General features: G+C 45.5%; 1 protein-coding gene across 1 annotated transcript; it reads right to left on the bottom strand.

Annotated features, from left to right (window-relative positions):
- Positions 1–755: 755 nt before the first annotated feature.
- Positions 756–24,656, bottom strand: tmlhe (trimethyllysine hydroxylase, epsilon). Its single transcript, XM_056285088.1, has 7 exons — positions 24,001–24,656; positions 23,671–23,847; positions 13,370–13,649; positions 10,230–10,349; positions 2,903–3,139; positions 1,962–2,100; positions 756–1,279 (listed from the first exon to the last, which is right to left on the bottom strand). The coding sequence occupies exons 1-7, from the start codon at positions 24,146–24,148 to the stop codon at positions 1,148–1,150; spliced, it is 1,233 nt and encodes a 410-aa protein (XP_056141063.1). The 5' UTR covers positions 24,149–24,656; the 3' UTR covers positions 756–1,147.
- Between the last annotated feature and the right edge of the window lie 469 nt (positions 24,657–25,125).

The raw sequence follows: 25,125 nt of genomic DNA, 5'->3' as shown, positions 1-25,125 counted from the left end.
AGGATGTTCATGTGCTCCGTCATTCTCAAGGTTCATCAATATTATATATAGCTCATGTTAATGTTTTCCTTTTTTATTGGCTTTTTATTAGTACACTTGTTCCTTTTTTTGTGGTCTTTTCTTTGTACAATTGAAGGAGACATGTGAAGCGTTTTGGTTCCAAATTCAAAATCAAGTGGCCGGCGCAGACGTCACGGAAAAAAATCAAACAAGCCCTGTCCTTTTCATGATGACAGCTATACTAATGTTATAGTGTGCAGTGAGCTCTAGAAAATATCTTCTTCTTTTTTTTATCCTTTTTTTTACGCATGCTCAATAATCCAGGTAAGAAAATCAAAGAAGGTTGAATCAGTTCATCTGGATACAATGTTTAATGACAGACAATAAACATTGTATCCAAACATTGTATCCAGGTGTTTATCGTCTGTCAATAAACATTGTATCCAGATGAACTGATTCAACCTTCTTTGATCTAGACAATATAGTTTTTGTTGTTTTCTTAAATTGGTGTGTTTGACATTGAATAACCAAATAAAATAATAATAATTAAAAAAAAAGACATCTTATGCACAGTTGATACAGGTACTCTCCATAGTACAACCATCCCCTGTAGGCATTTTAAGAGTGGGATTTAGACGGTCCTTTTAGGACTTGGTTGGTGTTGTTCTTGTCTTCCTTTTTTTCTAGTACAGCAAAGCAAGTGAGTATGTATAAGTTTGTAAAATAACAGGTGAGATGGGCCAACACTCTGAAAATATTGTTTGAATTTTATTGCAGTTGTTCATACGTGATCACAAAATAAATTTCGAAACGCTACAAATTGCCAAAGGATGAAAATCAGCTACAACTGAACAATCGGCTCAATCTCTGCATGATCATATGACTAGAAACGCATTGACAATAGCATGGCTTTCCAAGCATCACTTAATCCGACAATCATCATACATTCCTTGCATGTTTTGTCAAACATATGAAGTTTAATCTTCATATGTCTGAGTAAACAAGAACGAGGGCATGTAACACAATTTATATACAAGGATGAGTAAGAGAATCACAATTAGCCACAGGACTGGAATTGGTTGATTGTCTGACGTGAGGATTCATAGTTTAAAATCCATATTTGATATAAAGCTTTAAAAAGAGATGCTCAGGCCTGCAGACCCAAGGAGCGAGCAGTGTTCAGGACATCGTCTCTGGTCAGGTAGCATCCGCAGAGTTGCCTCAAGCCTGTGAAAGACTCCCTCCCATGCATGACACGCCAGTTGTCGATGAAAAGTACCTTGTAATGACCACAGAGTACAAAAAACTCAGACAAAACTTCATTTATGCAGGTAGGAACAGTGGAAGAGAAGAACTAAAGAAAAACCAATCTTGAATACAGAATTTTCAAGCTCTATTTTCATGTTGTGCCACTTTTACAGTTCACTTGGAAATTAGGTGTGGTGCAATGTGAAATGACAATGTTAAAAGTTTCTAAGGATGGTGGCGACAAAATACAGATCTAAACCGTTCATAAAAACAACTACTCTGCAGCCAAAGTTTTATTTAGAAGCAGAGGATCAAAACTTGTTAGTCTCATATTTTAGAGCTGTAAAATCAAGGACTAAAGTAAACACCATGCGTAAGTGGTTGATTTTTGTGGAGCCAAATAATGTTTATGCGAGCTTTACTATGCAGTGATGCCACGAGGCCAATTAAATAAAGTATACCCCTATGTCTGCAGAATGGGTATTATCAGAGTTATTTTCCCCTGTTCTAATTAATTCTTCAATCTATTAAAACTGAACATCATCACGACATAATGTATAGCTGACTGAGAGAAAATCCTCTCTCGGATTTGTGGGAATGAAAAACACGGTTCAATTTCTCCGATCATGCAGACAAGATTTATTTGCTGGCAATGTTATAATCAAGTCCTTCATTTTGGTAGTTTTCATTTTTAGGAAGCATTGCTTTCTTACCTTGCCTGGTGTCAGCTTCACCCAAAGCTCGTTTTCTGGCCGCCGCAGTTCTGTGGTCAGCTCTCGATGTGCAGCATACCATCGCTGGACAACATCATGGGGAACGGTATTGATCACTGAACGGTCGTAGTTGTTGTATCTGTGGAAAAGGTACAATTGAAGCTGTGACCGCTTCCAAAAGTTATTTGCTTTTTTCAGGAAGACAACCAGTCACAATATCAAAGCTGTTTTTATGAAGAAAAGTGTTTTCAACTGTACTTACTACACATACGCTTAAAGTACTGAATATTTACTGAACTGGGAGAAATTCCCTTTAAGAGTCCATTCACAGTGCTGCTCATACCAACTCCTAGCATGACTTTAACTAGTTAATGATAGTTGTTTTATATCTTAAGAACAACTTTAAAACACTTCATCACCTTTTCAGGGCCTGTACTTGCCAGTTAGGAGCATCTATCTCCAAGTGCTACAAGGCCTTGTAAATCCGATTACGAAAAGTAAAAAAAAAACAGAACTCATTCATCCATCCATCCATTATCCAAACCGCTTATCCTACTCTCAGGGTCGCAGGATGCTGGAGCCTATCCCAGCAGTCACTGGTTGGCAGGTGGGGAGAACAGGCTGCCAGTCCATCCCAGGGCCCACACACACACATTCATACCTGGGGACAATTTAGTACGGCCAATTCACCTGACCTACATGTCTTTGGACTGTGGGAGGAAACCGCAGCACCCGGAGGAAACCCACACAGACACGGGGAGAACATGCAAACTCCACACAGAGGATGACCCGGGACGACCCCCAAAGGTTGGACTACCCCGGGGCTCGAACCCAGGACCTTCTTGTTCTGAGGCGCCGCACCACCGTGCCATCCAAACTAAATTCATAGCACACACAAAAAATGTGTTTGCATATCATTCAAACTGAAGGTATTGACCTACCGTATCATGTAAATCTCATTGTTCCAAGGATACACGTTGAGCACAGGGCCGATGCCGACCATGTGGTTTCGGTGGTTTCCCGTAGTTTCAACATATTCGTGCCTGATAGGTACACGTGTGAGCAGCTCAAAGTTTTCAGGCGACTGCTGGAGCACTTTTTCTGCAGAGAAGAATCCGTCCACGAGAAGGGTTCTTCCTCCAGTCCCCTCATGCTTCAGACAGTGGAAGACCTGGATTCTGTGGTGACAATCGGTAGAATTAAGAACAATTAGTGTTTTGATGTGATCAAATTTGCCATGCTGCTCTTTCATATGATCCTAAGGCCACTTACAAATACTCACAATAAATCATATACATTCACCTGAAGTTATGAAATATCAAAATGAGATGAGCTTAATATTGTAATTAAAAAACAAAAGTCAAACAAATATCTGGCACAAATGAGTGCTTACACAATTAAACTTCACATCAATTAAACACCAGGCATTATTAAGGCTATTTTAAATCAATTTGTATAAATAAATATAAGCAACTACGTCTAACAGTCAAACTTTTATAAAATAAGTGTCAGCTAGTGTAACGCCTTACTCTGATGTCCCTCTGATAGTGAATTATATCTATTAAGTTTCTGTGTGATCTGAATGTGATTTGAAGGCAGCGTTTTCTTATTCAGAATCGTTTTCACATGTGAACATGGAAAGATGAATGTTACTGTGTTTTCAATGGACTTGTTGGTTCGTAACATATAATATTTAATGGACAACAGCACTATACTAGCAAAATAACCACTTCTCTATTGAAGTAGCATGATGTGTTTTTCATCATATAATTGTATCACGTCTTTACATTACTAAATTACATTTTGTAATACTGCAAAATCTGCAGCTGTCAAGTTCCCTTCATTACCTCATAAACACAAAACAAATAAAATAACTAATGACGCTACCCATCTAGCCATCCATCCATTCATTATCCAAACTGGTTATCCTGTTCTCAGGGTCGCGGGGATGCTGGAGCCTATCCCAGCAGTCACTGGGGAGCAGGTGGGGAGACACCCTGGCCAGGCTGCCAGGCCATCACAGGGCTAGTAAAGCTAGGTGCATCACAGGGCTAATGAAGCTGTGTGCTTTTAAAATCATTAGGGAAAGCACATGAAACAACAAAAACAACAAAAGATCTCACTTATTAATTTTTAAGATTAGACAAGTACATTACCACATTATTTGAAAACTGTTAGTTGCTACGTTTCTAGGGTATTCTGACAATCTGTTGAATGATGGGCCTAGTGACTTGGACGATCCTAGAAATACATTAATGTGACCACTAGATGGCAATGCTACGTCAGCGGTACCATGTGGCAGCAGCAACCAGTGTGGGCGGCTGCTTTATCTCAATTTTAAGGCACTAGTCACTGAAAAAAATGGACGCTAGTACTTATTTTTAAACACCAATCGCTATTCTGACCATCGCAAGTCGTTATTGTAAAGTCAATAGTTTCTGAAAGTCAGGGGCGGATCTACAGGGTGGCAAGGGATGGCAGCTGCCACCTCTGGGACACAGTCTTGTCACCACCCCATTTATAAATCAGATAATATGTTTTTAAAGTATATTTTATGTACATGCATGGTGAAGGTCAATGAGACCCACACCAAACTCATCTCAAACAGAAGTCGCCGATTTAGAATCGCCCCCCCCCCCCACAGGCGCGGCTCTACAGGGTGGCAGCTGCCACCTCTGGGACACAGTCTTGCCACCCCATTTATAAATCAGATAATATGTTTTTAAAGTATATTTTATGTACATGCATGGTGAAGGTCAATGAGGCTCACACCAAACTCATCTCAAACAGAAGTCGCCGATTTAGAATCGCCCCCCCCCCACAGGCGCGGCTCTACAGGGTGGCAGCTGCCACCTCTGGGACACAGTCTTGCCACCCCTTTGCCACCCCAGGAAAAAATCTCTAGATCCACCACTGCTGAAAGTTAGCTATTAGTACTATTAGAATAGTCACCTCTCTCTTTTTCTAGTAAGAATTAAATAAACACTAGTTCTTCTATTCCAGTTACTAGCAAGTAATTTAAAGGCACTAGTCACTATTAAATTCTTTCTAGAAACATACCAAACTGTTTATCAATTGAACCTTATGAGGGGTCACATGTTAGATATCAACTTTTCATTCACTACCAGTCACTTTTTAAATAGCACTAGGTTCTAATTCGACTCTACCAGTCATTACATATTAGTAACCAGACTAGTTGCTTTTCTGATTTTCACCTGTCACAATTACATCATTGCTAGTTGCTGTTCAGCATTGACAAGTGGCTTTTTATTGAGCTCTAGTTTCTATTCCCAATGAAGTTAACAAAATATGTGTTTTTACGTGACGTGTTTTTTAACACTAGTGAATTAATATGACCAGTCACGGCTAGATGTTGATATCAACATTTTAGACTTGATAATGTCAAATCAAAATGCAACAAGGCTTTATTCAAAAGCAACTGGTAACTGCTAAATTCACTAGTAATTACTGGAATAGCAACTAGCATTAACAAATATTTACTAGTGATGAATATATAATTACTAGTACAATTGTCTTCGAGACAATTAAAAACTGGTATTTAAAAAAAAAACGAATACTAGTGTTCAATTTTTAGTGACTAGTGCTTTATCACCTCAGCCGGGGTTGCATTTAGCTGGCAGACTATGGGCAGTTCAGACATGAGTCGCTAAATATTAAAGACTGGTAATTTTCTTAAACACTACTCACTGTTGTGAAGTTACTAGTTTGTAAAAAAAGATGCATTTACAAGAGTGGTTTGTGGGTTTTTTTAAGTTGGTTACTAGCAAATACATTAAAAGAACTAGTGTTCTCTGAATTGTTACTAGTAAAAGAGAAAATTACATACTAGTGACTAAATCAAAGAATTAGTGGTTATTCAATTGTTACTAGTAAGAGAAAAGTGACTAGTCACAATGAAATTAGCAACTACAGCTTACTAATATCTCATTTTTACCAATTAGTGGCTTTACAATTGCAACTACTGGCAGAATGGTGACTAGTGTCTTAAAAAATAAGCACTAGTGTTTAAATTTTAGCAACAAGTGCCTTTCGACGAATAAATGATGAAACAGCTTGCTGTCATGGCCACGGCCACGCCCTTGTGTGTTTCTCTGTGTACCCTCCTTGTCGATCTATGTGGCATGAGTGTATCTGTCTCTCGCCCTCTACCCTCTGGCTCCTCGCTCCACCAACACGCCTGCCTGCCATCAGTTCATCGGCTTCCCCGTATAAGAACCCGGCTCTCACTCCCAGACTCTACCAGATTGTCGCCTCTGCTCCCGTGTTAGTAACGACCCAGCCCACAGTATACTGCCCTAAATTCAAGTGATTCTCTCTTGTTATCTTCACGCCTGCCCTACTTCATCTGCCTGCTCACTGGTCTGCCTGCCTTGCCTACTTGCTGGCCCGCTTGCCTGCCTCGTCTGCCTGCCTCGTCTGCCTACCTGTCTGGCTGCCTCGCCTACTTGCTGGCTCGCCTGCCTGCCTGGTCTGCCACCTTGCCTGTCTGCCTGCCTGCCAGCCCGCCTTGACTATTTACTGGCTCGCTCACCTGCCAGCCTGCCTGCCCCGCCAGCTCTCCGGTGCATCCCTGCTTGTCTTCATCCGGTGCCCATGCCCCCATGCCCTCCCTCCCGCTTCCTGCCATTTGTCAGCATAAGTGTGAAAAGGGTCTATTTAGACTTTTTTTTGTTTGTTGGCATTTTGTTAAAGTCATAATCCATGATGGCATGTGCTACCACAGCCTTACTTTTGACTCCCACGACATGAGCACTCTACTGACGACGAGAAACAGGTCACACATATCTCTCCATCAGGTCAACAGCGTGTATTTGTTTGAGAAATAGAGACAGCTGAGAGCCTCAAAAGGAAGAGGAGGTGTTGCAGCCTCGGCTGGTTTTCTCATCTTGCAAGTAAAAGAGCGAACGAAGTTTACAAAGTCTGACAAAAACGGCAGGAGCGGCACACACAGCAGTGTGTGCATCAATTGCGGACTACACCTTTAATTACGGATTTTATTGTCAACATTTTGACTTTATGCTTGAAATTCAACTCCGTCTTTTTTTCTCAATTTTGTTTCTACTTTATTCTTTTTTCTCTTTAATATATTTCTAGTTTTTCCCCTTATCACACCCGATTGACCCAATGGCACATGGCCGGAACTCTTGTCGAATAACTCCCCTGGCTCACGTTTCCACAGGAAGGAGATAGTCGTAACACCAGCTTCCTTCAAGCTCGTGTCGGCTGCTCTCGCCATTTTACACGCTGAAGCCTCCTCGTATGGATTGCATTACCTTCAGGCCACAAAGGAGACGTAGGGAGAACGCTTTCGGTTGCTTGCCTGCAGGTGCCCGGATGGGCCAGAGGGGTCGCGGGAGAACGACGAGCCCCCGAACGCTACACCGATCTACACCCACTATCCCTCGGGTAAGGGTGGCCTAATGAATGCCTTACGCCGTGGACGCTCTGGCCGTGACCGGTTACGGCGAGTCTGGGATACGAACCTCCCAGCCACATGACGAGCGGGCTGCAAGAACGGCGTTTTACTCTGCTCGGCCATCAGAGCGGCTTCGACTTTATTCTTGACAATTTCCAATCTCAAAAGTTCAACTACATTGCTGAAATAAATCTCGAAACGCAATATCTATTTTTTTCCTCTCTCTGTGAATATTTTTTTCTGTCCATATTGGCAGCAGTTGTGTTATTAAACAAGTTTACACACACTCCATAATCCAGATGAGGAAATCACAGAAACTTGAATCAGTTCATCTGGACACCACGTTTACTGAGAGACGACATGAGTGATGAAACGTTTCTCTCGATAAACACTGTGTCCAGATGAACTGATTCAGCTTTCTGGGAGTCTCAATAAGGCAGCACCAGGCATCATCCCAGAACACACACACCCGCTTTCTTTCAAATATGATTGCCAACAGCAAGTTCTTCGTTTACGGTGATCAACTCATCTTAATGAGATACTGACCAAAGAGTATTATGGTGTGCCTGGTCATAATCCCTGTGAATTGTAGCTACCCTTACAGACAAGCTATACCTATAGCGTCACTATATAATAATAATAATAATACTAATACTAATAATATAATAATAATTTCATTTATATAGCACCTTTCTAAAACAATGCTACAAAGTGCTTCGCAAAAAAAAACAAAAACAAAAAAAACAACATAAAACCAGACAAGGCAGGAATAAGAGTACGATCAAATAAGAGTAAAATTAAAAACAGTAAAAATAAAAACAAATATCAAACATTTGTAAAAGCTTTCATAAAAAGAAAAGGTTTAAGACGAGATTTAAAAGAAGCTAGAGACTTCGTTCGCCTTAGCTCAGCAGGAAGAGCGTTCCATAGTGTGGGGGCTCTCATAGCAAAAGCCCCATCACCCTTTGTAACCAATCGAGACCTGGGAATAACCAGCAGGGCTCCATCTGCAGACCTATGTCCATGCTAAGACATTTCATGTCTTTAAACACGCTCAATAATCCATGTAAAAGTCCAAAAGTTGAATCAGTTCATCGTTTATTGAGCGACACGTTTCATCCCTCATCCAGGTGACTTCTTCAGTCTCAAATGACTGCAGGTATCCCCACCCTTATACACAATACAGTGGCATAATGACCGTTTCGTATGCAAATTGCCATGAGCATTAACTTGAGTTTCAATGGCAATGTGTACTTGTGAGGGCAATTCATATATGTATGTTGCTTACTTTTAATCTTTGACCACAGATCAGCAATACTATGGTTATTACACTGTTTTAACAGAAGCCTGGAGGCTCATGTGTAGTAGGACAAAGAGGGGGTTTAAAGGTGCCTCTTCTTCTGCCAAATGGTAAGGGCCTGACAACAGAGGAGGGTGTGAAAGCCCTTTGAGTGTCACAGCAAGAGGTCCTAGAGGGTCCTGGCAGAAGGTGAGGCGAAAGAGAGATGACCTCTTGGAACAATAAACAAGTTATATTACCCAGCAGGAGGACAGTCCACCAAGGTAAGTTGTCTCCTCCAAGACGGGATGAGTGACAGACTCTGAGTATGCCCCATTGTGGTGGGAACTACCTCCTCTTAATGACAAAAGAGACTCTGGGTACATATCAATGTGATCAAAGCAATGGGCGTTGTTCTACTGCATGGTATAAAGATGGTGTGCTCTGAGATCGAGGCACGCACAAGCTCAGATGCTTGTGCGTCTGTTCATTGAACATATATTAAAATTGTGTGACAATACTGTAAGAGATTTTTGTCTTGCTCCTCATTTAATGTCAGAGTGGTATTAAATATCTGCCACGACAGTACTATTCACAGAGGACTGGGGACTAGTTGCAATCACAGCATTGTAAGATGGCAACAGATGTACTGTAAAGCCAGGAAGATGCCCAAACACTGCACCAGCCGATCAAAGGGAGGAGAAGGACAACAGCTGCCTAAGCATAAACCAGTGGTGATTCTGTATGTGGCGGGGGTGTCAGAAAAGTTGAGACGTGTATTTTCCAAACATCGTGTCTCAGTTGCCTTCAAACCCCAAAACATGCTGCACCAGAAACTGGTCCACCCTAAGGATCGAGTCCCCTGACACAAACAGAGCAATATTGTATACACTGTTAAGTGCCGGGAGGACTGCCGTCATTTGTACATTGGGGAAACCAAACAGACGCTGGGCAAGAGGATGGCACAACACAGAAGAGCTAACACGTCAGGCCAGGACTCCACAGTCTACACCATCTACAGGCCAGTGGCCACTCTTTCAAGGATGAGGATGTGCACATCCTTGATAGGGAGGGATGCTGGTTTGAACAGGGAGTCAAAGAGGCCATCTATGTGAAGAGCCATCCCTAAACCATCCCTAAACCGAGACGGGGGGGCCTAAGAGTACATCGGTCGCCATCTTACAATGCTGTGACTGCAACTATTCCCCAATCCTCTATGAATAGTACACATGGCCACTGAAACTCTAGTTAACGGTCACGCCCATATTCGCATATGAAACCAATCGTTCTTTTCTGTTGTTATGCCACTGTATTTTTGTAAGGGTGGGGATAGCTGCAGTCAGTTGAGACTGAAGAGGTCACTTAGATGAGTGATGAAACGTTTCTGTCAATAAACACTGTGTCCAGATGAGCTGATTCAACTTTCTTTCTTTAAAACATTTTATCTTGCGCATACCTGTCTACATAATCCATTATTGTCACTTAATAATACTTATATCATAAATACTTGGCCACGTATCCCTTTAAGGCTGCAGTCAGAAGTATTACATACCCACATGGCTCCTGGAAGTATGACGTGTCTGTGTGACGGTCCAGAGCCAGTTTGGTGTACGCAGTGTCTCCTCTGGAGAAATCTGAGGTGAAGCTCCACATTCTCCCATACAAAGTCTCTCTGGATGAATAAAGATGATCATCAAATGAATAATAATCACACTGCAGATGCTAGTCAGAATCGGAATAAATTAAATTATAAAGAAGGTTCAGAAATCAGTGAAAAATGCACAAAGATGAAACATCTACTTATGGAGTTCACAGAGTATTACTGGACTGTGTTGTGCAGGACCAACGGGGGGTACAGATACCAAACAAGATTTAGAATGGAGTCAAAGTCAGAACTAATTAGATACTGTATATCAATTCTCAAGCACAACAAAACCACCTGTGACCTCTGAATATGTCGCAATGCTGTATTTGTAGATGTTGGTATACAAAAGCAGTGTAGCCCATAAACATTTGGTTTAAGTTTAAATTTTCAGATACTCTTTTTATAGTTAAACATATCTACCCTCAAAAACAACAGGAAAACAAATCTGGGATGTTTTGGCATGTTTTGATCAACAAAATTACTTTCATTTTTGACAATACTTGAGTAACACAAGGCAACCTCTTGGATTCTGAGGAAAAAAAACAATATTCCTCATAAAAAGTGACAACCAATGAACATCATTTAAAGTGTACTGCCCTCAGTAACACATGCCGCTTCCTCTTTGCTCCATACATACAAATTAGTTTTTTTTGAAGGAGGGATTAGTGCATTTTTTTCCTCCACTTTATCCATGAGCACTCGCCATCTGCCGAGTCCTCTGCCACTGACCAAAGCAAAAGCTCTCTCAACCTAACCCCTTGGAAGCATCTGAAACTTGATTTGGAAAACAGCCCAACAGAAATAGTCTTTACATACAGTGGCTTGCAAAAGTATTCATACCCCTTGAACTTTTCCACATTTTGTCACGTTACGACCACAAACATAAATATATTTTATTGGAATTTTATGTGAAAGACCAACACAAAGTGGCACACAACTGTGAAGTACAAAGAAAATTACACATGATTTAAAAAAAAAATTACAAATAAAAAAAGAAAAGTGCAGTGTGCAAAAGTATTCAGCCCCCTTTTCTCTGAGTGCAACCAATTGCTTTCAGAAGTTGCCTGATGATTGCTGAATGATCGAATGTTGACCTAATGACTAAATAGAGTCAACCTGTGTGTAATCTAATCTCAGTACAAATACAGCTGTTCTGTGACGGCCTCAGAGGTTTGTTAAGAGAATATTGGGGAGCAAACAGAATCATGAAGTCCAAGGAACACACCAGACAGGTCAGGGATAAAGTTGTGGAGAAGTTTAAAGCAGGGTTAGGCTATAAAAAGATTTCCCAAGCTTTGAACATCTCACGGAGCACTGTTCAATCCATCATCCGGAAATGGAAAGAGTATGGCACAACTGCAAACCTACCAAGACATGGCCGTCCACCTAAACTTACAGGCTGAACAAGGAGAGCACTGATCAGAGATGCAGCCAAGAGGCCCATGGTGACTCTGGACGAACTGCAGAGATCCACAGCTCAGGTGGGGGAATCTGTCCACAGGACAACTATTGGTCCTGCACTGCACAAATCTGGTCTTTATGGAAGAGCGGCAAGAAGAAAGGCATTGTTAAAAGAAAACCATAAAAAGACCCGTTTGCAGTTTGCCAGAAGCCATGTGGGGGACACAGCAAACATGTGGAAGAAGGTGCTCTGGTCAGATGAGACCAAAATTGAACTTTTTGGCCTAAATGCAAAACGCTATGTCTGGCGGAAAACTAACACTGCACATCACTCTGAACACACCATCCCCACTGTCAAACATGGTGGTGGCAGCATCATGCTCTGGGGGTGCTTCTCTTCAGCAGGGACAGGGAAGATGGTCAGAGCTGATGGGAAGATGGATGGAGCCAAATACAGGGCAATCTTGGAAGAAAACCTGTTGGAGTCTGCAAAAGACTTGAGACTGGGGCGGAGGTTCACCTTCCAGCAGACAACGACCCTAAACATAAAGCCAGGGCTACAATGGACTGGTTTAAAACAAAACATATTCATGTGTTAGAATGGCCCAGTCAAAGCCCAGACCTAAATCCAACTGAGAATCTGTGGTAAGATCTGAAAACTGCCGTTCACAAATGCTCTCCATCTAATCTGACTGAGCTTGAGCTGTTTTGCAAAGAAGAATGGGCAAAAATTTCAGTCTGTAGATGTGCAAAGCTGGTAGAGACATACCCCAAAAGACTTGCAGCTGTAATTGCGGCAAAAGGCGGTTCCACAAAGTATTGACTCAGGGGGGCTGAATACTTTTGCAAACCACACTTTTCAGTTTTTTATTTGTAAAATTTTTTTAAAATCATGTATAATTTTCTTTGTACTTCACAATTGTGTGCCACTTTGTGTTGGTCTTTCGCATAAAATTCTAATAAAATATATTTATGTTTGTGGTCAAAACGTGACAAAATGTGGAAAAGTTCAAGGGGTATGAATACTTTTGCAAGCCACTGTATATCAACGCAAAACGTCCCCTCAACATTTCGGGTTCAGTCCAGTCTCCATGATGTAGAAAACTGTGTACTTTGCGATTCTGACATATAAAAAGGGTGCCGAACGGTAAATCTAAGAAAAAAAATGAAAATTTCTCAAATGACTGATCATCCCTTCAGACTGAGCACTCTCACAATTTACTATCCATACATTCACCCATTATTCAAGCCGCTTCTCCCAATTGGGATCGCGGGGATGCTGGAGCCTATCCCAACAGTCATTGGGCAGCAGGCGGGGAGACCGCCTGGACAGACCGCCAGTCCACCACAGGGCCCTATTTCAGCAGCTCAGATATATTCTAGAGACAATTTAGTATGGCCGATTCACCTGAACTGCATGTCTTTGGACTGTGGGAGGAAACTACAGCATCCGGAGGAAAACCACGCAGACACGGGAAGACCATGCCAACGCCCCACAGAGGATGACCCGGGACGACCCCCAAGGTTGGACAACCCCGGGGTTCGAACCCAGGACCTTCTTGTTGTGAGGCAACCGCACTAACCACTGCGCCACCGTGCCGCTGCACAACTTACTAGTAGACACCATATAAAGCCATATTCAGTACCTGATCAGGCTGACCCTTTGGGTAACGGTCTCTGTAGCGTCAACTGTTGCTGGGACGCCCTCCACAAAAGCGATCCCATAGAGCAGAAAGCTCTGGAGAAATTTCTTCAGTTCATCATCGCAGCTCATGAACTTGTCCCAGTTTGCAGACGGCACGTTTGAGTTTGTATAGCTGTCAGAATCCCAAAGGATGCGTGGCTGTATGGCACTCTGTCTCCTTCCTTCATAGCTATTCTCAGCCAACCAGCTCAGGCTGTATTTTGTCACGTGACCATCTGGCCCTGGGACCCAGAAATGAAAAGTAGTTACAGGAAGCAGAATTAAGTACAAGTGCACTTATTACTGACGTTGAAAAGACGGAGGAATTCAAATATATCAAAGGACAAATGGGCACTTTTACCAGGTAGTTCCTTGCCAAAGTAAAATCTTTTATTAGATTATAAAATATATTCACTACAAATGAATCATGAACAAAGCCTTTGCTGGGAGGGCTGCTGAGCTTTGAAACTTCAGGCGCGAATGACATTTTGAAATAATTTCTCGCAACACATTTTACATCAGTCTTTCCTAACCATTTTAATTTTGTTCAGTTTTTATTGAATCTTGTTTGGACTCCTGCCTGACACATTGTTTGTTAAAATTATTAACATATATGTTATTTTCTACTGTATTTTCTATTAATGGTACAACACATAGTGGTATGATGGTGTTTTAAATAACATTTTTAGACATTCAGTGATCTGGAAAGTTTGAATAACAATAATATGAGTTTTGATTATTTGTGAAGTGGCAATTGTAGAGACCCTATGGAGTCATGTGTTTCTGACGCAATTTACCATCTAGATGCTACAATCTCATAACCTAAAACACTATAAAAGTCATAAGTTTAAGTACTGAGTTCCCACTTATAGTTTATATAGAATAATGAAGGCTGCAAGCCAAAAAAAATATCCTAAACAATTTGAATTAAGCTTGAATGAAAGTTAAAGGGACAGTAGTTTCTAAATCAAGGGGTATATTGGTAGTTTGCTCAATTAACATCTTGTGGTGACCCACATCTATATAACTAGAGACATTCACCTAAGAGAGAATGCACTTCCGCTTCCGGTCCAGAGAGTTCAGTGTCGTTGTCGAATATATGACATGTAAAGTTGGAGCTAGTAAACTACCTCGACTACGTCTACTCTCACGTCTCCTGTCTCGTTGTTTTCTAACTCCACATTGGTGACCCCGACGTGATCGAACAACTAATACGAGTATGTTTGACAACGACGACGCCGGTGCTAACAACATGGCTATTGCTAACGCTAGCATTTACACCGCTACTGTGAAGCTACCCGACTTTTGGCAGCATAATCCACGGCCGTGGTTTCAACATGTGGAAGCCCAGTTCCAGCTGAGAGGGATAACGCAGGATGCAACGCAGTACTTCCACGTAGTGGCGGCGTTAGACGCATCGACAACGGCGCGACCAATGACACTGTTGGAAGCTCCGCCAGCTGCTGGCAAGTACGATGCTATAAAGACATTCCTCCTGAAACTATTTGAACTGTCGGAGCTGGAGAAGGCAGACCGTTTACTGTCCCTGAATGGCCTCGGCGACGGCAAACCGTCTGATTTAATGGAAAAAATGCTGTCTGTGCTGGGATCGGCTGATCCGGCCTTTCTTTTCACACACATTTTTCTGAGGCAGCTCCCCGCACCTGTACGCACAGCACTGGCCAGTTCTCCTCTCGCCGCCTCCAAGGACTACCGTTCTCTGGCTGCTGAAGCAGACAGGGTTTTCCTGGCCAACCGGCAACAGTTTGTGCATGCCCTGCTACCCCACCAGACCGCCCCACCACCACCTGTGTACGACTATATGGACACCGCGGCTGCGGTGACAGCCCGCCGCCAACCTGACGACGGGCTCTGTTATTACCATGCCAGGTTTGGGGCAAAAGCAAAACGGTGTCGCAAACCCTGCAGTTACAGGGTTCAGGGAAACGCCAAGGCCGGCGCTTGTTAACGGCTATGGGCGCCGGCCGTGACTGCAAGCTGTTGTTCATCAGAGACTCCTTGTCGGGCCGGCGGCTGCTGGTTGACTCTGGCGCTCAACGCAGCATACTACCAGCACAAGCTGTGGACACGATGACCGACAGTCACGGCCCCCAGATGGACGCCGCCAACGGCACGTCCATTCGGACGTACGGTATCAGACATGTGGACGTGTGTTTTGGCGGCCGACGTTTCGGCTGGGACTTTGTGATGGCTGCTGTATCCACCCCGCTCCTAGGTGCGGATTTCCTCTGTGCTTTCAACCTGCTGGTGGATGTTAAAAACTGTCGCGTGATTGATGCCGTCTCTTTTGCGTCATACCCCTGCACGCTTGGGGGCGCTGGAGCGCTGTGCCTCGCTAACACACTCTCCACCGGGGATCCATATCAACGCCTGCTCGCAAATTTCCCCGAGCTCACCACACCCACCTTCTCCTCGGCGGTGGCCAAGCACGGCGTGGAACATCATATCACCACAGTGGGTCCCCCAGTTTACGCCCGGGCCCGACGCCTCGACTCGGCCAAGCTCGCAATAGCCAGGGAGGAGTTTTCGACTATGGAGCGCCTCGGCATTGTCCGCCGTTCTGACAGCCCGTGGGCTTCCCCTCTTCACATGGTTACTAAGGCCAACGGGGGTTGGCGCCCGTGCGGGGACTACCGTCGCCTAAACAATGCCACGACCCCCGACCGGTACCCCATACCGCACATACAAGATTTCTCTACCCACCTGGCGGGCGCTGCCATCTATTCCAAAATCGACTTAGTGCGGGGGTATCACCAAGTGCCGGTCCACCCACTGGATGTCCCAAAAACGGCTGTCATCACACCCTTTGGGCTCTTTGAGTTTTTACGTATGCCTTTCGGCCTTAAAGGGGCGGCGCAGACGTTTCAGCGCCTTATGGATTCTGTGCTCCGCGACATGCCATTTTTGTTTGTGTACTTAGACGACATCCTCGTGGCCAGCGCGTCGGCGGAGGAACACATGACGCACCTCAGACAGCTGTTTGACAGGCTCAGCGAACACGGCCTCATCATCAACCCAGCTAAGTGTCAGTTCGGGGAGTCGTCCATCACCTTCTTCGGGCACCACATCACTCCACAGGGGGCCGTTCCCCTCCCTGCCAGGGTTGAGGCTGTCACCAGGTTCCCCCGCCCCCGCACTGTACAGTCGCTGCAGGAATTCCTGGGCATGGTGAACTTTTATAACCGTTTCCTGCTCCGTGCCGCCCACATCATGCGTCCCCTGTATGAGGCCCTGCGGGGTAAGAAGTCTAAGGACGAGCTGCACTGGTCTTCGGGGATGGACGAGGCTTTTGTGGCCGCCAAGACCGCGCTGGCCAACGCTGCGCTGCTAGCTCACCCGTCGCCTGCCGCCCCCATAGCCCTTACAACGGATGCCTCCGACTACGCCGTGGGGGCCGTGTGTGAGCAGTGGGTGGGGGGGGGCTGGCAGCCGTTGGCGTTCTTCAGTAAACAACTCCGTGAGAGCGAGCGCAAATACAGCACCTTTGATAGGGAACTACTGGGTCTCTTCCTCGCAACCAGACACTTTAGGTTCCTATTGGAGGGCCGACAGTTCACCGCTTTCGTGGACCACAAACCGCTGACGTTCTGTATGGCCAAAACCTCAGAACCGTGGTCTGGGCGTCAGCAGCGTCATCTCGCGGCGGTTTCCGAGTTTACCACGGACATACAACACGTGTCGGGCAAGGATAACTCCGTCGCCGACTGCCTTTCACGGGCGGTTGTTAACGCCGTTCACTTGGGACTCGACTACGCCGCTATGGCAGCGGACCAAGCCAAGGACGCGACCGTTCAAGACTACCGGTCGACCCCTACGGTGCTACGGCTGGAGGACGTGACGTTCGACGCGGCCAACACCACCCTCCTCTGTGACATCTCCACCGGTCAACCGCGCCCCCTGGTGCCTACTTCCTGGCGGCGCCGAGTTTTCGACACCGTCCACGGCCTTTCCCACCCGGGAGTGAAGGCCTCGACCAAATTGGTGAGCGTCAAGTTTGTTTGGCCTGGGCTCCGTAAGGATGTTAGAGCCTGGGCCGGCTCTTGTGTGGCGTGCCAACGCGCCAAGGTGCACCGCCATACCAAGGCCCCTTTGGCGCCGTTTGTGGTTCCAGAGAGGCGGTTTGACCACGTCAATGTTGACCTGGTGGGTCCCCTGCCCCCCTCCCGTGGTTATACGTTCCTCCTCACTATTGTGGACAGGGCCACCAGGTGGCCAGAGGCTATTCCCTTGTCCTCCACGACGGCAGCAGAGGTAGCACGGGCGTTCATCGGCTGCTGGGTGGCCCGTTTCGGCACACCGGGTGACATCACGAGCGACCGGGGCTCCCAGTTTACCTCGGAGCTCTGGACGGCGGTCGCTGAGCACCTGGGGATGAAGATCCACCGCACTACGGCGTACAACCCGCAGAGCAACGGACTTTGTGAGCGGTTCCATCGGGACATGAAAGCCGCTCTGCGGGCAAGCCTCACTGGCTGCGACTGGATGGACCGGCTCCCATGGGTCATGCTCGGCCTGCGTTCGGCCCCGAAGGAAGACCTCCAGACCTCCTCCGCTGAGCTGGTGTATGGCCAGCCCCTGCGGGTTCCGGGGGAGTTTCTACCGGATGCTACGGCTCCCTGGTCGGCCGCCTCTCACCTCAGTGCGTCCCGGAGCGCTGCCGGTGCCTTCGCTCCCGTTCCGATGTCTCAACACTGCCTCCCCCGGTCCTATGTCCCCAAGGATCTGCCATCGGCGAGGTACGTCTTCATTAGGCACGACAGCCATCGGTCCCCGCTGCAGCCCCCATACGACGGGCCCTTCCGCGTCCTGGAGGCGGGGGATAAGAACTTTGTGGTGGACATGGGGGGCAGGCCGGAGCGGGTCGCTATAGACCGTCTCAAGCCTGCTCACTTGGACATTGGGGAGCCAATGCAATTGGCCCTACCCCCGCGGCGGGGACGCCCTCCTAGGTCGGCCCCGGCACCTGCCTCTGTTCCTGCTTCGGCCCCGCCTATGGCCCGGGTTTCGGCCCCATCTGTTTCCCCTCCTGTGAAGCGCAGCCGTTATGGCCGCAGGGTCCACCCCCCGACTCGTCACTTGTTTTCCCCGTGACTTTGCACTATGTCATTGACTGTTCTGTTGTAGAGTCTATTTTTATGTTCATGAGTTGCGCTTTTGCTGTTTTGCATTGTTTTGTGTAGGTGAATTCTGGGGGGGCCTGTGTGGTGACCCACATCTATATAACTAGAGACATTCACCTAAGAGAGAATGCACTTCCGCTTCCGGTCCAGAGAGTTCAGTGTCGTTGTCGAATATATGACATGTAAAGTTGGAGCTAGTAAACTACCTCGACTACGTCTACTCTCACGTCTCCTGTCTCGTTGTTTTCTAACTCCACAATCTACCCTATAAGCTAGGGATAGGCAACATGGTCCAGAAAAGTCCGGTGTAGGTGCAGGTCTTTGTTCCAACCAAGGAGTTACACACCTGAGTCTACAAATTAAGGTCCTTAGCAAAGACTATTGGTTGACTGATAGAATCAGGTGTGTAACTGCTTGGTTGGAACAAAGACCTGCACCCACACCGGACCTTTCTGGACCATGTTGCCTTTCCCTGCGTATAGGCTAAGAGCTAAGAAACTCAGTCCTGGGTTAAAATCAAGCTCCAGACCTGTGTCATTTCATCTTCCCTTTATCCAACTTTTCTTTTCTGTTACTATTTACTGTCCTACCTAATAAATGCATAAAAACTTCTTAGTCCAACAAAATATATGCATTAACTATTACCACCCATCCATATAGTGCTCCATAACATGAAACATTTCAGTGTTACAACCTATCCATACAGGAAGACAGAATGTAGTTGGAAGTTCAGCCCTTCATAATAACCATTTCATTCACTCATGTTGTGGCTGCAGTGGAATATCCATAGAGAGAGAGAGAGAGAGAGAGAGAGAGAGAGAGAGAGAGAGAGAGAGAGAGAGAGAGAGAGAGATAGAGACCCTTGTAATGACAATAGAGTTTGAAATTTAGTAATATGCTAATGTCTGGCACAACAGGTTTTTACTTAGCAGAGAGAAGTTTGATGCAGTGTTCATGTTCGATTGATACTTTTACAGAGTATTTTAAATCACAAATGTGTCAATCTAGACTTAATGTCTTTATAATCCAGGTAAGAAAATCAAAGAAAGGTGAATCAGTTCATCTGGACACAAGGTTTATTGAGAGAAAAGTTAAAAAGCTCCTCGGTGGCATGGCACCGGGTGTGGATGAGATTCGCCCTGAGATGCTAAAGGCTCTGGACATTGTTGGGCTGTCTTGGTTGACACGCTTCTTCAGTGTTGCGCGGAGGTCAGGGACAGTACCTGTGGAGTGGCAGACTGGGGTGGTGGTTCCCATATTTAAAAAGGGGGGCTGGAGGGTGTGCTCTAATTATCAGGGCATCACATTGCTCAGCCTCCCTGGGAAAGTCTACTCTAGGTGCTGGAAAGGAGGCTCCGACCGGGTGCCGAACCTCGTATCCAAAAGGAACAATGCGGATTCCGCCCTGGCCGTGGAACAATGGACCAACTCTTTACCCTTGCGGAAGTGCTGGGGGGGGGGGGGATGGGAGTTTGACCAGCTAACTCTAATGTAACCAATGCAGCGAATTAGGGGGGTAGCCCGGGAACCGCCGCAGCCAGGACGCAAACCCGGATCTCCCGCACCACGGGCGACAACGTTAACCAGTTGACTAAAGGGTCTATTTATCTGTGCATAAAACACTACCCCTCTCCTTCCGGAAGCACGTCCCCGCGCTTCTGCATACAGGCTCCCTCACGCCTCTGGGTACACGCGTTTCCAATGGTCTCACAGTCTTACCATCCCACTTCTGACACCAACGTAGCGAATTCAGGGGGGCAGTCGGGAACTGCCACAGCTGGGACGCAAACCCGTGTCTCCCACACCATGGGCGACTACGTTAACCAGTCGACTAAAGGGTCCGACCCATTAGCCAAGTCCACAAAACTACATGTGTTTTGTGGACTTGGAGAAGGCTTACGACTGTGTACCCCGGGGCACTCTGTGGGGGGTACTGCAGGAGTATGGGGTACCGGGGCAGTTGCTACAAGCTCAGAGTAGAGCCACTGCTCCTTCGCGTCGAAAGGAACCAATTGAGGTGGTTCGGGCATCTGATTAGGATGCCTCCTGGGCGCCTTCCTTTGGAGGTATACTGGGCACGGCCAACTGGAAGGAGACCAGGGGGTAGACCCAGAACTCGCTGGAGGGACTACATGTCCAATCTGGCCTGGGAACACCTTGGGATAACCCAGGAGGAGCTGGAGGGCGTTGTTGGGAAGAGGGACATCTGGAGTGCCCTACTTAGCTTGCTACCACTGCGGCCCTACCCCAGAGAAGTGGCTGAAGATGAATGAATGAAAAAAAGTTTCATCACTCATCTAAGTGTCCTCTTCAGTCTAAACCGACTGCAGGTATCCCCACCCTTATAAACAATACAGTGGCATAATGACCAAAACCAACGATCAGTTTCATATGCAAATGGGTGTTAGCATCGACTAGAGTTTCATTGGCCATGTGTACTATTCACAGAAGGCCAGGACTCCACAGTCGATACCCACCTACAGGCCAGTGGCCACTCTTTCAAGAATAAGAATGTGCACATCCTTGATGGGGAGGAACACCGGTTTGAATGAGGAGTCAAAGAGGCCATCTGTGTGAAGAGGGAACAACCATCCCTGAACCGGGGGGGGGGGGGGTACATCTGTCGCCTTTTTACACTGCTGTGATTGCAACTATTCCCAAATCCTCTGTGAATAGTACACATGGCCATCCCAAAGCTTCATCTCTTCATCAAATGCAGCTTTTGAAAGCACTGGTTTCAATAAGTACCATGTGTGATGTCATGCCAGGACTTTCATTTAGTATTTTAAGAACACTTGAAAGAGAAGTTGCTCTGAATGTGAGAATCTAAGTACAGGTTTCAATTTACACAAATGTAATCTGAGGGAAAGACTGAGGATACTCATTTTGCTTATTATCAGATTATTCTTATTTCTGCATTGCATTACAATACATGATTTATGCCTCTAGTAACTACCAGGGAAACATAGCCCAAAATCCCAATTAAGAGATGTTGCATATTTTGTGCTCAAATTATATTAAATTTATGTTTGATACTAAAAGATTATGTTGAAAAGGAACATCTTGAAATTAACTGTCGCCCATTAATGTAACATAACATTAGCTACATTCTGATGATGTTTATCTTGTTATTGGAGAACCAAAGCATTCCTTTCACTGGATTCTCGAACCCCTCTCAGATCTAACTGCCACGATTGGCAGATACTAACAGCTGAAATTATACTTTAAATTTGGTGTACAGTGGAAAGTGCAGTTTTCCAGGTGAAGCACATTTAGGAAACAAGCTATGAAACTGCAAAAATCATTTAGATAAGCATTTTATCACACTTATCAGTTTTCCCATGGTTTCACTGTGCTTGACAGAAGGCAACATGACCGCTATTCTGCTGTAACACGTGGATAAATAACATTAGGTGATACATTAGGTTATATAATATGCAGACATCAGTCAGAATAAACCAAAAAGAAAAATGTCATTTGGAAACACGGCATTGATGTGTGTGTGTGGGGGCACTTTTGATGGAGTTACAATGAAAAACATTTCCTAATATGGGGATAAGGACATGTTTGGACTTCGTTTTGGGCAAGCAGCTTGGGGGCTATTTGCACTTTGAATCAAACACGTGGTTATTCATGATGGTGCAAGGCTTAACAATTAGTACTTCACTTAACTTCCTTGCACAATACAAGATCAAAAAGGGAAAAGTCCACTTTAACTATCCCTCCCTGACAAAGGTTTAAAGTACACGTCTGGATTATGGTTCTCAGTACATTTACAAGTGTATTTATGCATGCTCAATAATCCAGGTAAGAAAATCAAAGAAGGCTGAATCAGTCATCTGGATACGTTTATTAACAGATATATGTTTCATCCATTATTCATGAAACGTATCTGTTAATAAACGCTGTATCCAGATGAGCTGATTCAACCTTCTTTGATTTATAGCTGTAATTTCAAAACGACAATTTTAAACAATGTGGTGCATTTGTATATGCAAGTACACAGCACACATGCTGCAAATCTGTGCTTCTTGAAATGGCAGAGGCAGGCAAAGTTTCATCAATTCAGTGAAGTAATCAGAGTAAATATTTTGAGTCAACTTTATTTTCGCTAAAAGTCAGACATCCGAGCTGAAACAATGAGCAAACCTGACCAACTATGGTAGGTAATTATCAAGTGATTGAAATAGTCTATCACAGGAAGCATGTCCTTAGTTTAAGTTTTCCCTGAATACAAATCACTGAATTACACACATGAATAAAATAATGAAAACTAGGCAGTTTCGAATGTCTCCGATTTCAACATTCGGCAGTTTTTCCACCTTAATGGATCAACCTGTGGGCCAGAAACTTGCTTTAATCCCCCTCCCCTTAGGCTAAGAATCAGAGACTACATGTGAAGGAATCTTTAATTACCTGGCCAAATGTTCTGTGCAATTTTCATTTTCTATGCAAAATGAATCAATGAAAGTAAAAAGTAACATCGTGGAATAAAGTGTACAATGGACTAGTTATGAAATGCAATAGCATTAATATATGGACATGTATTATGCATGTCTGCTGAGCTATACTCTACCATGGCTTAAAAAGGCGTTAATCTATGTTATACTGTAGCTACAGTGTGCTGCCACTGATGGTTTTACTGTTTACGTAATAGTAAAATGTAGGCCTGCTGACTATGCTAATAGTTTCCAATTTAATCCTTCGTCATTTCCTCAGATATTTACTTACTGAGTTTTCTAATACATGAATGAATTGTATCATGCACACAATTAATCATACATTGGCTATGCAACTTCAATTTGCTGCACCGCTTGCAGGGGAGCAGAATCACCTGAGCTGTAGTGAGCGATTCGTGGTAGGCCATGAATTGATAATGTAACACATTATAAAGCTTTACTGAACAACTTCATCTTGTGGTTAAAGAGCAAGACCGTATACTTGGGGGACTCATCTTTAAACGCTCCTATGGCAGAAAAGTGAGATGGGCCAGACAGGGTTTCTCCCTCAGCGTGGAGAAGAGATGGTCGTTTTGCCACACGCGCTCTCCCCGAACGGGCATCCCGTATCCTCCATATGCACAAAAATCAAATCAAATCAAAAGAACAAGAGAACGACTTACATGTGAGGAACAGATGGCCATCGTCCACCCTCGACTTGGCTGGGCGAATGTTAAGGTCCACACTCGCCGTGTCCAAACTCCTCTGGTTGGTCTTGCTGTTGTAGCAGGACGCGGAGCGACAGTGATCCCGGAGCCAGACGTACACGAAGCGCATCGGCTTGCCTCTGTAGCTGAGCTCTGCGGGGGTCAGATGTGACGGGTTTCACCGCTGTGGCAAACGACCTAGCGCGTTTCAACAAAACTCATCCAAATCATCAACAGGGGGGTGGGGGTGGGGAGAGGGGTGGGGTGGGGTGGGGGACAAGGGCTCATCTTGAGCGGAAAACTCACCGAGGCAGTCATCATGTAACTTCAAATAACACGTTGACTCGGCGGCCGTGTGACGCGTCCCCTGGAGGTGTCTGCGCTGACCACGAACGCAGCCCACTTCAGGACGTTTCAGCACAGGTCGCAAACTTCCAGTGATGCGCTTTAACATGCCGGCCACGAGGTTGTTTCGTAATAAACAAAACACCAGCTGGACGCCGGCACTACGGCAGTCGCCTTGGGAGCTCAGAAAGTGATGCCGCAGATAAACCCTTCGGTTTAGCGCTTAAAATGTGCGGCCGATGAATAATCGATGCGTCTTACCTTTCATCTCCGGCATAATCGTTTATTCTAACGGCAACGCCGGGCGTTAATGTTTGAACGCCTGCGACACCAGAGAGCCTCGGAGATGAGCGCTTCGCCACGTTTCGACGCGAGTAGCGGGAGAGTGACGCGCCTCGCGTAGTTCGCAGTGACACAGTCCGCCGGCGACGTTTCTCCCCCTCTCACAGCATCTCTGGCCCTCCGCTGAGCCGAACAACCCACGCGTACCGGGTGGCCCAGAAAATAGGCCTCAGCGAAACCAGGACGGCGGCAGCGCTGCGGCTTATAGGGCGACTTACAAGTGTGAAATGTGCGTAAAGGCTCCGCGTCAGTAATCCGCGGCCAAAGGTGGTTTGGTTTAGGCCTACCCGAATTCGCCGCTTGCTAGCTCATCCATATTCATTTCATTTGCGAGCGCCCTCTACCGCCGGTATGTGGAAACAGCATCTAGAACGAACGAGCGAGGTCGGCGCTGAGTGACACAAGCCTACAAAAACACCTCTGCGTGATTGCGCGTTACGCCTCCCTCAGAGTCAGAGGGGCTGCGCTCAGGGAGGACACCCGAGTGTCCGACATGTACAGCTGTCTTTAAAGAGACAGCAGATCTCAGTCCAGCAGTGAAAAAAAAAATGTCAGGAAACGAGGGAATTATACCGTCTTTAACTACAACACACCGAGTGAAACCACGAAAGCTTCAGCAGATGACAGAAACCACACAACATGGGCGCATCTGTGCCAGCAGGACCCTGCTACATATGACGACTACTTTTTTAACATGTTTTTTCTCCCTACCAAAATACCATGACATCATCTCCATGCAAGCGA

The sequence above is a fragment of the Lampris incognitus genome, chromosome 8 (genome assembly GCF_029633865.1).
Source record: "Lampris incognitus isolate fLamInc1 chromosome 8, fLamInc1.hap2, whole genome shotgun sequence".
NCBI classification, from domain to species: domain Eukaryota; kingdom Metazoa; phylum Chordata; class Actinopteri; order Lampriformes; family Lampridae; genus Lampris; species Lampris incognitus.
The sequence above is the reverse complement of the archived record's forward strand: the minus strand, read 5'-3'. Positions and strand labels throughout refer to the sequence as shown.